General features: G+C 38.3%; 1 protein-coding gene across 1 annotated transcript in view; it reads right to left on the bottom strand.

The window, feature by feature from the left end:
- Positions 1 to 15958, bottom strand: part of SLC39A5 (solute carrier family 39 member 5) — a 411070-nt gene that overhangs the window by 299266 nt on the left and 95846 nt on the right. The window contains exon 3 of the mRNA XM_044083712.1: positions 8176 to 8359. Within this exon, the coding sequence (XP_043939647.1) occupies positions 8176 to 8359 (184 nt within the window). The remainder of the gene's footprint in view (positions 1 to 8175; positions 8360 to 15958) is intronic.

Genomic DNA, 15958 nt, shown 5'->3' with positions numbered 1-15958 from the left:
TCACCATTCCCTGAATAATGGAATAAATTTACTCCTCTGCTGACTGGTGTACAATAAGAAGTCATTCTCCACAAACACTCTGCTGTCTCCCATTTTCAGTACTTTGTCCTTCTGCCACAGTTTTGTCAGAATGAACTCCTTCTACTGGTAAGATTACATATTTACTATTAAATGTCTAGGCTGTTTTCTCATAGCCATGTTTGGAGCACAGACACAATCTACCCTTTCAATCAATAATTCCTGTTGTAAAATACCAATCCAATTCTTATTTGTGCTTTCATAAAATTAATACAGTCTGTTCCTTTCAGCTTCTCTGGTACAGCAGAGAATTTCAGGTTTTCCCTATGTGCTCTGTCCTCATATTCTACTATATTTTGAATAATCTCTTCTTGTGCAGTTTCACATTGAGACAGCCTTTTCTTCATTTCAACATCTGAGCTTTGCAGTGTCATCACATTATCTGAATATCTGTTTAAAGCTTCTTCCATTTTTTCCAGCCTTCTATTGTTTGAGTTGATATACTCCATCAGTGTTTTAATCAGGTCTGTGTGCAGTTGCTTAACACGGTCCTCTAGGTTACTGAAAGTCATGTCTGGACGGTTGCACTGCTTTTTACTGAGCAGCTGCAGTATTTTTCCCAGTCAGTATTTTTTGTTACCTTTTGTAGCTGATTTTCCTTCAGGTCCTTGGTATTTCTATTTTCATGGCATCCAGGCAGTATACTTATTAGCCGGTTACTGAAGTTTACACAGAAATTTAGGTCCACTGGCTTTCTCTGCTAAGTTTCTCTTTTCTCACTGGAAGAGCTAGAATTAAGCCATTAGTCAATGTACAGCCATCTTGGAAGTCTCCAGGTTTTTTTTATTTTAATAATTGCTTGTACTTCCTAGTTCTTAAGTTAGTGATACAAATGTTATACATAACCCATTCATATATCTGGTAACAAAAGAATAAATGCAATATAAGGAATGGGTATCCAGAGAGTAATGGGTTGATTAACTGCTGGATATTTACTGAAAAATAATTACATTCTAAGCTATAACATTTCATCTTCCCAGGGTGTACTATCCTATACACAAAATGATTTCTGCATTACAGCATATAAATAAAGCCGGAGGCATTTTTTGTTGCCCTCAGTGGCATTTCTATGCTTGCTAGTTTTCTTTGTATGAAATCTCATGATATTTTCTTTAGGAATTTAGGGAAATTATAAAACAAACTGTTACATCATATGACTGATATTTTAAAGATTTGGGCCCAGAAAAAGCCCACATAGGTTCATAGGTTGGTACTAGGCTATCGGCCCTAGGGCCTATGATATTTCTTCCCACAATATTTACTTCCCTGGACCCCTGTCTAGCAGGGTGACTGATGTGACCCCCGGGGTGAATTTCCTATCTCCCATCCAATCATCAAGGTTCCTTTTGAAGAGGGCCAAGGAGGTGTTATGCTTGACATATATGGGCAGTCTATTCCAGAGTATGGGGAGTCTATGGGTCAGGAACCGATCCCTCCAGCATGTTTTGTTCATAGTGATGACAAGGTTTAGATCCCTGGAGCATGTGGCTCAAAGGGATTGGGATTTCTTTAAGTGGAGCATATCCAATAGCTCAGGGTTTGACATGGCCTTGTATGTTAAGCAGAGATCGCCTCTGGGTAGACGATATGCCACAGAGTATAGCTGGAGTTTTTTTAGACGGTCAGCATAGGGCATCTGCTTTAGGCCTGTGATTCTTTTAGTCAGGTATTTCTGCGGCCTTTCCAGCTGTTGCAGATGGCTTGTGAGGTACATACCAAATGGGGCATTGTACTCTATAATGGGTCTAATGAGGGATGAGTACAGTGGGACAATGACCTCCTTTTTTCTGGATGAAAAGCCCTTAGTGATGAGGTGTGCCACATAGAAGGATTTCCTGACTGTTGTGGCGATGTGTTGTAGCAATGTGTTTATAATCATATTCCTTTAATAGATAAAAAAAAAATCAACATCCATTATTATGAATAATTTTAGCCAGTGCTAGAAAAGCGATTACTATAAAATGGTTACATGCTGAGCCACCAAAACCTGATTTTCTTACAATATTAAGGTTGATTCATGATAAAGAAACTAACTTAACTAGAAATAATTTGCCAAATTTTAAATTTTGGTTTAAGACATTGAACATTTTAATTAAATTAAATTATTGAAAGATCCAATTCCATTCTCTACAACTAGATCTATTTTATTATTTTGTCAAAATTTTTATATTAACTACAGTTTTAGCAGATGTTCCAAGTTGTATTTTATATTGTAGTTTTTGACAATTATTATGCGAGAGCCTAAACACACTTTTCTACATATTGTATTCTTTTTCCTTTTTTTTTTGTTATGGAAGAAAGTATATATGGGGGAAATGTCTCTATTGATTGTAATTCTGAAAATTTAATATTTTACTGTATTTTCATTATTTGTAATTTGAGTGCTCACTGATGACAATTCTAAAATCATTTTGCATTTATTGCTCTCTACACAGGTTCAACAATTTTTTGGAAAAAAAATATTGACTGAGGATAAACCATTGGATATAAGTGAACCATAACTTTATAAAAATATATTTTAGGCACTGTTTAGTAGCTAAAATCAAAAACACTTTTTGCAGCATGTTTAAAACATACCAGAGTACAAACTAGTGTGTCACTGGGGAAAAAATTACTGATTCTCTGTACAGATATTATGAAAGGAAGCATTAATGATGAAGCACTGCTATCAGAGTAAATGGAAAGTAGATCCTGCGTGAGAGGGCAGGGCATTCAAATTTTCTTCTTCTCCTTCTGGACAGACAGCAAATTACAGAATAAACTGTTTAGCTAAAACACAAAATCACCTTATCAGTTCTACCCCATCAAGTTACTTTGGGTTAGAAAAAAAATAAGAATAGGTAATAACTACAGTGACCTTTACAGGATCATAGGAGATTACTAGCATATAGACCCGGAGGTTATTTTAAGCCTGTTTCATCCCAATGTAATACCATAGAAATGCTAGTCAATACCCCAAGATTGCATTTAGTGAGGACTGCCCAAGTTCAGGAAGGTTGTGGGCACTATCCCTGGTAAGAATTTATAGTGCCCCATCCACTCATCCAGGTTCCTCTTAAACAGTGTCATATAGGTGCTCTGTTTCACATGAATTGAAAGCCTGTTCCAGAGATATGGCAGTCGCTGGGAGATAAATATGTCTCTCCAGCATGTCCTAAAGTTGCAGGCCATATTTAGGTTCCTGGAATGGGTAGCCCTAGTCCTGTTTGATTTACAGATATGCAGCAAGTTCATTAGGTTTGGGTCTTGGATTGCTGTGTAGGCCAGGCATAAGTCTCCCCTAAGAAGTCTGTATGATACAGAGTACAGTGACAGTGACTTTAGTCTGTCTGTGTAAGGCACATGCTGGAGCCCCTTGATCTTCTTTGTTAGAAACATCTGAGGACTCTCCAATTGCTGCAGGTGCTTAGTACTGTACATGCTGAACGGGGCATTATACTCCATTATGGACCAGATAAGTGCCAAGTATAGAGGGGTTATAACCTATTTTGCTCTTGAGGCAATGCTTTTACTAATCAAGTGTGCTACATAGGAAGCTTTCCTTACTACAGTAGACACATGGTGATCAAAGTTAAGGTTGCAATCAACATGTGATCCCAGGTCCCTTACCACTTCTTGGGTACTTAGGGTATTGTTGCTGATTAGATAGTGCAAAGGGACATTGTGTCGAAGGGCATGATGATGCATTTCTTTGCATTCAGTTTGAGACCGTCACACCAGTCGTTGGTCTGCTTGAGACAATCCTGGAGTATACTGACATCATTTGGGGATTCAATGATTGCACCTAGTTTGCAGTCGTCTGCAGACTAGGTCAGCCACAACCCCTTAATTTTCACCTAAACTTCTGAGAAGTAAATACTAAATAGTAGGGGGACCAGCACTGACCCCTGTGGCACCCCACTGGTAACAGGTCTGATGGCTGGTGTGGAGTCACCCACTTGGATAGAGTGTGTGTGTGTGTGTGTGTGTGTGTGTCCGGTTTGTGAGACAGTTGGCAACCCATGATTTAGCTTCAGTATGATAGTTTTAAATTGGTAATGCCTGAATGTGGTATTGTATCGAAAGCCTTTGCCAAGTCGTGGTATGCTGTGTGCACAGATTTGCCATTGTCAATGGCCCTGGTCACATTTTCAAAGAAATTCACCAAACTTAAAAGGCAGGATCTGACTTTGCCGAACTGGGCAGGATCCATGGTTTAGAGGTCACCTATGTCTGTATTTTTGAGATCCACAATGATATGTTCCATGGCCTTACAGATGAGGTTGGTCACACTTAATGGGTCTGTAATTCCCTGGGTCTGCTGCTAGGCCATCTTTGCAGAGGGGTATAACTTTTGCTGTTCTCCATACTGCAAGAACAAAGCCTCTGATTAGGTTATGATTGAAAAGGGTACTTAGTGGTGATGCTAGTTCATGTTTACCCTGTTTAGAAGACAGCTTGGGAGGCCGTCTGGTCCCAAAAGGATGTGTTTTCTAACTTGGACAAGACTTTTAGGACCTGCTATTTACATATGTAGGGTGGGGGGAAGTTTGGGGGAAGATTTGTGATAAGTTAGGAGGGGATAAGGGAGTGAAATTTCACCAAACCTATCTGCTAGCAGGTTTGCTATCCCTGTGGGGGTCAGTGTGTATGATACCTATGGCCACTAGTACTGAACATGCTTGGGTCCTACCTTTTAGGCTACATGCATAGCTGTAAAAAAGCCCAATGATGATCCTTGGCTGTACTTGCTAAGTTTCTCACAAAGGAGCCCTTGGAGGATTTGACAAGTTGTCTTATTTATGAACCAAATCACCAACCACCACACCAGGGTGGAGTTGAAATCGAAAATTAACACACAAAAAAATGAAATAAAAAAATAAAAATAAAAAATAAAAAACGTAGGACACACCACACCAGTGTTCAAGAGAGAAACTGCTTTATTGCACAGAAAGATGACTGAGTGCTTTCACCTGCACATCCCAGGCTTCATCACAGTCATCAACATCACTTCCTTTTTATATTAAAATCCTAGGACATCACAAATATCTAATTGACTGCTGCCTAAATTAAAATAAGTATTGAACACCAAGAACCATTGAATGAATTATTAAAATGTCACTAAAAATCATATAATTAGCTTAACTATTGATCACACACACCAAATATAAAACCAAAATACAACAATAAGCAAATTGCATTTACATCTCCTTCCTGACATCTATATGTTAAAAGACCTCTGCTTCAAAATTGGGGCAACAGAAATATTGTCATTGATCCTTGGAAAATGTTTGGCATTCAGTCTCAATTGCCACCTTGTTTCACATAACTCAAGAGCAATTTTAAAATTACCACCCCTTTCATTCATTTCAACCCTGTCAATTATAAAAAACAAAAATCTTTTAAAGTTTGAACAACATACTGAATGATTGTACAATGCACTACTATTTTTCTTGTTTTTGATGTCCCTCACATGCTCGGCAATTCTATCCTTTAATCTATGTATGGTTTTCCCCACGTAGAATGCAGAGCATGTACTACAAGCTGCTATATAAACAATATTTGTTGTAGTGCAAGTACTCCTTCCTGGACATTCAAGGGTTCGATGGTAGCCCTCAACTGCCACACAAGGACCATCATTGATGTATTTACAGTGGCTACAGCAGTCACATTTGTACATCCAGGACCTATAACGTCCCTTAGATCCTGCAGTATTCCTTTCCAAAATATCCTTTAAATTCCTACCTCTACTGTACACAATATGTGGTTTGTCTCCCAATTTTTGTTTGAGTTCTGTGTCAAAACTACTGTCCCAAGCAAAGTTCAAAGTAGTTAATAACTGGGGACAGTCCTAGTTATAGTTCAACACCATAACCTTGTTCTTCTTGACAGGTCGCATAACATCATTAATTGGGCTGACCTCACCAGACAGAATAGGACAAAAAACAGTAGATCTTTTACTATATATCTCCTTCTTAATCTTCAATAACATTTTTAGGGGGTAACCCCTATTCATAAACATCCTAATGAATGTGTATATCTCATTCCTAAAATCACTGTTGTCACTAATCAACCTTGAATATCTACACATCTGACCCTTTACTACCCCCCCGTTTCTAATGGGGGGTGACAACTATCAAAGTGTAACAGCCCATTGGAATGGGTCGGTTTCCTGTAAATAGTGGAAGTCAACAATTCATCTTTTTTCCTCAAAAGAATGTCTAAATAATCAATCTCATTGGTGTTAATTCTGTGAGTGAAGGTTAAAAAGCTTGTATTATTATTCAAAAACAATAAAAATTTGTTGATTTCTGTTTCAGTTCCCCATCCACAAGACCAAAATATCATCCAAAAATCTCCGGTATTTAAGGATTTTGGACATAAACCTAGATTTAAAACCTAACCTATTCTCCCATTTTAGCAAAACTAGGTTTGCAAAAACAGGGGCACATTTTGCCCCCATCGCAACTCCTGTAACTTGACAATAATATTCACCTTCAAAAAATAGGAAATTGTTCTCCAGCACAACTTCCATCAACCTGGTTAAGAAATTAACTTTCTCATTAGGTAAATTACCAGAGGCAAAAAGGCACTTCTCAAACGCTTTAATCCCATCGTCATGGGGAATCACAGAAAAAAGATTGACCACATCTATAGCCAAAAAAAAAAAAAAAAAAAAATCACATTATCTAAAGGACCCACATCTCATAACATCTTGAGACAATGCCACGAGTCCCTGAGAATGTGATCAGTATTTATAAAAATGGATTTACTATGGTGGTCAATATAGGCAGCTAATGGTTCCGTCTTAGATCCCCTAGCTGCCACAATAGGTCTAAATGGAGGATCATATATACACTTGTGAATCTTCTACATCTACATCTTCTAGTGATAGAAGCACTTCCAGGGAGTGTAGTTTTTAGTTTAAACTCCTAGCATTTAGCAGCATGACACTTCTTTTGTTCTCCGATTGGTTAATTTCATGTCAGTAATGTTTTTGTGACCTTGCCTAAAAAAGACACTATGGGGGAGGCAAGAGCCTTTGCCAGCAGCCAAAAGCCTAGAGGTGTCAGGTGCAAACAGTCTCTGGCAAAGCAGCGAGATTTGTCGACCATGGCTTCCCAGGCTGACAGGAACTGGAACCTCTTTGAATGACACCAAAAACTAAGCCAATTATTGAAAATCATACTGTGGCATCATTCTAGGTGAGGGTAGTATGCTGCCCAAGGCTAGGGACATACCTGCCTGGGACACATACTCAGAGAGTTCAACCATGTTTGTCTTCATATAGTAAAGTGAGGTATGTCTCAGGTCGTTCACATCAACATGAAGTATGACACAGTCATAATGGTACTTGTTGCTGAGAGACCTAAGTGCATGTGTGATCTTACAAATCCTGGCATCGGAGAGGCAACTGACCATGACTTTCTCTTTGTCCAACCTGGTGAGTGGGAAATCTGTGTGCCCCACTATTGAGTCTCCAATGACATGAAAATTTGTTTTTTGAATGTTAAGCCTTATGGGCTTGGTGGGTGAGACACTGGTGTTGCTGTGTGTCATGGGTGCTGTGGGGACTGTGTTAGTTGTAGTAGTCTTGTGGTGAGACACTAAGAAAAGTTTTAAACATGAATATAGCATGAAAATAAGATAAAAAAATCCATACAGAATTTAAAATTTTTGACCATATTGATCCATTAAAATTCAAATCCTTTTCCACTAGGCACAGTGAATAGAAAAGAACCGGATGCAAGGAATCTTATGGAATATATTTGTACTTCTGGGAAGGAACCACTCATTACAGAAGCATGCTGCACTTAAAAATGTTAAGTCTTGATCAATGAATTGGAAGAGCATAGAACTACTTGTTTATGTTTTACAGTTTTATATCTGAACTCCACCTAAAAAGATTTTGATTGTTTAAGTTAGCTTAAGGACAAATGTTTTCATTACAATGAACACAGACACAAAGTTAAGGGACACATCCTTTTAAATAGGAGGGAGAAAATCATCATTCTGTGTACAGACCTGAGCAACAATGTTTCTGTTACACATTGAAACCTTAATGAAAAGACATTTTGAACAAGAAGGAGAGTAAAAAGTGTAATAACAAAAACTTACATCTCCATGAAGATGGTTCTTCAGTGAATGATTTAAAGTGAATACTTTTTCAAGTATTCTAAGACCTTCCTCTGATCGACTGTAGTATGAACCATTTTTGGACGGCAACTGTGATGAGGTGGTGGCATCTTTAAGCACTGTCCATATCTGAACTTTTTGTTTTGTTTGGACTTTTTTCGGCTTTCTGGAAGGAGAAATTTAAATCAAGCTAAAGAAATTTGTTTTACCTTTGTTTTGTATAGATGCACTTTAAAACATATTAGAATATGTACAGTTGTAAGCCAATTAAAATAAGAGAAAAATAATGAGATGGCCACACCTTCAGGAAGGATAAGCAGAGATCATGTAGACATTATTCCTACGGGATACAGCCAACACCAGTCAATAGTACTAGTTTTCTTTGAATGTTGTAGTGTACTGTAAACATATTAGAATACTAGTCATTCTCATTGTCTTAATAAAAACATACTTAAAATCATTGCACAATGAAACATTCTACATGATGCAAGAGACATTTGGGTGATTTGGATTTTTTTTTAATTTTATCTATTTAACCAGGTAAGCCTATTTTTTCCTGGAGCGATCCAGGAGCAATGTCTGGTTAAGTAACTTGTTTGGAGTCAGCAGTAGAAAAAAGGAGGTGGAAGGAATCAAACCCTGAACTCTTGACAACAAGAAGCAGCTATTTTTTTCCAATTTGTAATGGACACTGTGACTCGTCTTATTTAAGACCGTGTGAATGGATTCATCCTAGTATTAATGAATAAAACACTTATCACCCAATGATACTCCTTACCAGAGTGTTACTCTAATTTATGAGCAAGACCCTGGCTCTGTGAACACATCTTACATGAAAGTGTCTGTGAACTGGACAACACTGAGCTCAAGTCAAAACATGTAGTAATAAGTTACAGTATGGACCTTCCCTACATTCATAACATTGGCCTCACTTGTTTATTTACTTTAACTGGGTTAGCCACATTTACAGAGAGGACTGGACTAGGAAGAAAAAGCACTGTAAAGGTGGCATCCAAAGTTCCACAATTTTGGTTCGTAGTTTTCATACTTGTAAAATAAACAAGAGCATACTTGTAGCCATTAAAGGTAACACATGAAATAGGGATAATTAATGTAACAAGATTCAAAGGTCAGTTAACTAAGTACATTTTCTTTGGGAGATGCCAATATGTTTGTAAACTGAATTGGTTTTGATTCAGATTTTAAGATTTATACAAAAGGCCTTGAGGATGACAGATGCAGACATTACTGTGTCATACAAAGCATAATTCTTTCTCCCTTACATGCAACTTCTAAAATGTATTTTGGTATTCCCAGATAAAGAGCTTACAGTAGATGTATCTATATGGAATAATAGTACAGTGCGTCTTAGTGGGATGTCATTTTGGGGGTCACTCCACAATTAAGACAGTGCTGCTGAACAAAACTGTAACAAGAGCATTTGGAACAAAGCACATCATTGCTCCAGCACAATAAGTACCTCCATGGGTCTGGTGGCAGGAAGATCTTGCATAGAATTATGACTCGCAACAAACCCCAGAAAAGTGGTGACCATTGCTAGAAAAAGTTTCCTCATACACTACAAAATGGCCACAGGTGCACTACTTACACAACTTTTCCCCACAGTTGTATTGAGCTGCATTTTAGAGGTTTTCAGTCACTACAGACACATTAGTAAAAATACACTGATGTTTTCCTTTGCTTCAACCCAATAATTCAGTACTTTAGTGCATACCTTTGTATGGTCAGCTAACATAAGTCATGAAGTCTGTAATGCAGAAACAGACAAAACCAATGCTTAGTCCAGACTTCCAGGACAGCTGTATAGAGTTAACAGCTTAATTCTAGCTCTCTCAGTGTAAAAACAGAAACTTAGCAGAGAAAGCCAGTGGACCTAGATTTCTGGGTAAATTTTAGTAACTGTCCAGTAAGTGGATTGCCTGGATCCCACGAAAAAAATACAGATGACCTGAAGGAAAATCAGCTACAAAAGGCGATGAAAAAACACTGACTGGGAAAAAACACAGCTGTTAAGCAAAAAGCAATGCAAGCTACAGACATGACTTCCAGTAACCTAGATGAAACTATAAGGCAACTGCACACAGACCTGACTAAAATAAATGAAACACTAACGGAGAATATCAAATCAAACAAGAAAAGGTGAGAAAAAATGGAAGAAGCTTTAAACAGGTATTCAGATAAGGTTATAACAACTTCTAAACTCAGAGGTCAAAATGAAGAAAAGGCTAGCTGAACATGAGACTGCATAAAAAGAGATGTTTCAAAAAACAATAGAATTAGAGGACAAAGTAGGGAAAACCAGAGATTCTTCTGCTGTACCAGAGAAGCTAGAAGGGAAAGACTGAATTAATTTTATAAAAGCACAAATAAGCAAATGGACTGGTATTTCACAACAGGAATTTTTAATTGAAAGGGCACATTATGTGTATGCTCGAAACCTGGCCATTAGAAAACAACCTAGATCTTGAATAGTAAAGATACAATCTTACCAGCAGAAGGAATTGATTCTGACAAAACTGTGGCAGAAGGACAAAGTACTGAAAGTGGGAGACAGCAGAATGGTTATGGAGAATGACTACTCATTGTACACCAGGCAGAAGAGTAAAGTTATTCCATTATTCAGGGAATGTCTGGAATCAAGCATGAGATTCAGACTGCTGTACCCAGCTATCTTCAAAATATTTTCCTTGGAGGAACAAAATCAGTTTTTGATGAAGTACATGCTAAGGAAGAAATACAAAAGTTTGTCCAACAAAGAGTGAGCTGCGAAACAGAAAGGGATTCTGCTTCTTGTTCTTCTGGTAATAAAGACCACAGGCTGTGTTGGTGAAACCTTTTCCAGTATTTCAACAGAAAATGCTTGAAAGAGAGAGAGAGAGATAGAGAGAGAAAAAAGCACAAGAGCATGACTAGAAGAATCAAGAGTATGTTGGAAATGAAGCAGAGACAGGGTTTGAGAGATGCAGGTGAACAGGAACAGAACAAGAAAATCTGGAAATACTGTACTTTCTTGAACTTTGTTAAATTTGTAGGGGACTCTAAAGCATATGCCCTACTTCATGTCATTAATGTTTGGAAAAATACTCAGGAGGGGTTAGAGGAGGTAGAAAGTAAACTGCAAGTAAAACAAAAATTTCTCTTAATAGTACTATTTAAAAATTGCATGATTTTCTTTGCATGTTATAAGGGTAATTTGTTTTAGTTATTTTAGGTATAATGGGGGTACTAATATAAATAGCTGCTCCTGTTTTTTTTTTCTTTTGGTTTCTTTCTCCCGTCTTCTCTCTTTCTCCTTGTTCGGTTTCAAGAAATGTAGGCACTGCAATGTAAACAAAATAATCTGGTTAAAAGAACATGACAAAAGAAAAAAATGGTGTGTTTATTTTTCATTCTTGCATAGGGGAATGACTGAGTTAAGGCCATTAGCTTAATCTATTAACAAGTTTTTAAGAGAAAGCAAGTAAATGAAAAGAATATTGAGTATTAAATTTTTTTTCTACTAAACAGTTTTGTGTCTGGTTCTCATATCTCTAGCAGACAATCTGCTGAAGGGAAATGGCTTGGATAAAATGTTTTCTGATAGCATTCAAGTGCTTTCCTAGCTGAGACAGCTATAAAGATGAGACATAGCCAAACAGCACTTAATTGAACCACAGGCTATACCATGTGTCTTAGCATGGATAACCTTTCTTTTGGATTATCTGAAGTGTGTGTGTGTGTGTGTGTGTGTGTGTGTGTGTGTGTGTGTGTGTGTGTGTGTGTGTGTGTGTGTGTGTGTGTTGGGGGGGCTGTCAGTTTGGAACATTTGTTCCCATTAGGAGGGTAAAACTTCAATATTTGAAGTTGTATAGAGTTGTGTGTTACTATTAAGTTATAGGTTTTAGGGGGCACTGGGGGTGTGTTTGTATTTTTTGTTTTATTGGAAACCCTCAAACAAACGTTCTGTAAGACCTGACAAGAAACAACTGTATAAAAGATTAACCTGCCAAATAGTACATGCATGTAACACAAAAGCTGGAACAAGACATTTAACAAAAAAGCTGTTACACAAAAGTAGGAATAATAATTTTTCCAGAATATGATGCTTTCTGTAATGTCCTTATACGTTAATGGTCTCACAGATAAATACTAAAATAAAGAGTACTTAAGTACATTAAAAATGTACAGTGCAAATAGTTACGTTACAGCAGACGCACTTGGAAAGAACTGAACCTGTGAGCTTGATAAAGAAAAGGTTTCCAGAATAGTTATTCAGAGGAATATCTGGGGCATATGAAGAGAGAAGTACTTGTATTAATTGCAATATGAGTTCCAATAGTGATAGAAGAGGACAAAAAATAAAATAATGTTAGATTTGTAGTACTAGGGGGCTACTGGCAAGGAAGGAGGATTACACTGGCATGTTTTTATATTCCACAGAAAACTGCTATACCGGAGCTTAAGAAAATTCTGGGAGAAATAATCAGCTTACAGCAAAGAATAGTGCTTATAGTTGGGGACTGGAATTTCATTTACAACAGTGAAGCTATGTCTGGGGGGCCTAGAAGGGAAAATAAAACAAAGAATAGTGCATTTGTAAAGAAATTTATGAAAATAAATCTCAAAATGTACTCGCTCAAAGCACTCCTTAAAATGGAGAACATCGACATTTGTGCTCTAACAGAGACCTGGTTCAAGGCAGCAGAAAGCACCCCTGCACTACCAGGCTATAACTCATTCCACACCTTTCATCCCCAGAACCTGGACCGAAGCTCCAAAGGTGGTGGTGTTTCCATAGTCATAAAGAATGTGCACACCCCCAGACTGGTAGCCCAACATAACACATCAGAGACACTTCAGGTGCAGCTAACATTGGGTAAAACAGTGATTCAAGTCGTAGCCTGCTATAGGTCCCCAACCATGTCCCAAGACTCACACTCTACATTCCTAAGCACCCTGGAGAATATTAGGGTCCAACTTAACACTCTCATACTGGGCGACTTCAACTTCCTTTCCATTAACTTGGAAAACGTCTCATGTACCAATACACTTACCCAATAATTCCTGGCATTCATTAATTCCAATACCCTGGACCAGCTCATTCTTAGCCCCACTAGAGGTAGCAACATCCTTGACCTGGTCATTACTAACACGGGCAACCATTGCTCTAAACCAATAGTCAACTCCTGCCTGGTTAGATCTGACCACAAACTAATCACCTTGGAAATCCACCCCCCCCCCCCACAAAGGTAACCACCATGAAAAACTTCTCCAAAGCTAACTTTGGGCTCCTAAAAACAGAGGTGGCAAACTTCACGGCACCCATGTAAATGAAGAATAGTTGCATGACTGCCAAATCATACACCAATGCACTGTACGAACACGTACACAAATGTAGAGATCTCACCATACCCAATAGAACCAAGACACTCTCATCCAAACAAGGAAGCCAATCTGGTGGTCCCCTGCCATAAACAAACTCTACAACAGAAGGAGGAAACTGATACAGAATAAGGTGAAGTCCCAAGACTGGAAGAACTCCCGTATCAGCCTCAACAAAAAGTTGAGATCCCTCATCAAATCTTCTAAAGCTAGCTATGAAAACAGAATTGCAGCAGATAGTAAAGACTACCACAAGGCCTTCCATAGTTATGTAAAGAATCTCCACAGCAACACCCAGATTTAATCTGAGCTACTGCACAAAGGTACCTCCTATACTGAGCCAACAGATATTGCCAATATACTGGCTGACAGATTCCAACTTTACCCCTCTTCCCCCCCCAAAGGACCAATCACAATACCAGTAGATTGGCAGGCACCCAGTATTACTGCTGCACAGGTTAAAACAGCACTGTCCCAAGGCCAAGAATACAGCTTCTATCGGACCTGACAATATCCCTGGCCGAGTTCTACATGAACTACAGAGTGAACTGGCACCTCACCTGTGTGCCCTGCTCAATCACAGCCTCACCTCAGGCTTTGTCCCTAGAGAATGGCACACTGCTGCATCATCCCTCTCCACAAAGGAGTATCAACTACAGACCCTGGGAACTATAGCCCCATCAGCCTGACAAGTCTGATATGCAAAGCTATAGAACGCATCATCGTGGACCTAATAAACAAGGATATAGGGAATCTCCAAACTCTAGATCCCACACAGTTTGGTTTTGTGAAAGGTAGATCATGCCTGCTCAACTTGGTCAACTTCTTTGAGTCAGCCACCAGAGCTGTGGATGAAGGGAAGGTGGTTCATACAGCCTACCTACAACAAGCCGGATTGGGATTACCCGATTTGAAGTGGTATTTCAAAGCAACACAGTTAAGGCTTCTATACAAAGCACCATCAGAAAACTATAATTCAGGGTTGAAAGAGATGATTATGAAACAGGGGTGAAGCTCAAGAAACAAGGAGAGACTGGGATTTTGGATACAGACCTTTAAGGAGAATAACAATAATCACATAGAATATTATATTCATAAAGTAGCAAGAAGTATTCTAAGAACTAATCCAACATGGGAATGAAGAAAGGAGATTCTGCTGATAGGGATGGCTGCAATTAGGGATGTAGACAATAGAAAAGAGGAGGCTGGAATTTATTGGAGAAAACTGTCAAAGGAACCAAGGTGTTAGGCACAAATAACTAGAGAGGGAAAGTTAATAGAATGGGAAGATGCTAAGATCTTATTTGGAGTGCAGATTAAAGATAGTCTTCCCTATCAAGAATTGATATCAGAGTATAGGCAAAGAGAAAGAAATAGGGGGGTTCTAAATGAAAAAACAGCACTGGTAGAGTTTTTAGTAAAATCTGGAACAGAAGTTGCTGTTAAAAAAGGAATAATTGGTAGAGCATATAAAATAATGCATAACTATAAGAATCAGAGAAGGTTAAAATGATTTGAAAAGAGGAATTCGATAAGCAATTCCCAAAGATAGTGGGATACATGTATCTCTCCCAAATATGCAACAAAGTCTGGAAGATTTCGGATCTTTGCTTGGAGGTGTTTACATAAGTATTTTATACCCCAAGTAGACTCCAAAGAATTTTTCCTCAGTTAGTCAGCAAATGTTGGAAGCGTGATGGGGAGGAAAGAGATAGCTTGGAACATATTTTCTGGGAGTGTAATGAGTTGGCAGATTTTAAAGATTTAGACAGGTCTGTTGGAGATACTAGGTGAGCAAACTGATGTAACTAACAAAATATGTTTTTGGCTTCTCCTTCAAATGGGGCCCGATATAGGTGTACCTTTCTCTTTTTGTTGGGTAAATCACAAAAACTACGCTTCACTCACTTTCATGTACTCAGATTTTCTCGTTGTTTTTCTCTTCTGAAGTCCTTCCTTTGAAGCTAGAGTAGAACCCCACTTTTCTAGTTCACCTCTGTTTTGTTTCCAGTCACCAACAGTTACTCTTCCAATGCCTAAATCAGAGGGAACGGTTTGCATTGACTCACCTTTGTCTATCGTTTTTAATGCATCATGTTTCTGGTCAAGTGTAAGAATCATTTTCTTTCGCTTTTCATTCACATTTTCTAAAGCAGATTGTAGAAAAATGCAGTACACTAAAATACAGTACAGTCTGAACAATGGCGAAGTCAAAGCACACGTGTTGGCTAGCACGCAAGCACATGGTAAAACTATGTACAGGAGGAGTGCATGCACTCAATGGTGTTCACTTTCTGCCGGATAAAATGGACTGTCGGATAACTGAAGGTCGGACAAACAGGGCTCTACTGTAATTTAATAAAGATGTTTCCTGTTTAAAAAC

This window comes from Protopterus annectens, chromosome 9.part0 (assembly GCF_019279795.1).
Source record: "Protopterus annectens isolate FY-2018-M chromosome 9.part0, PAN1.0, whole genome shotgun sequence".
NCBI lineage: Eukaryota > Metazoa > Chordata > Ceratodontiformes > Protopteridae > Protopterus > Protopterus annectens.
Note: the sequence above shows the minus strand (reverse complement) of the source record. Positions and strands in the feature narration are given on the sequence as shown.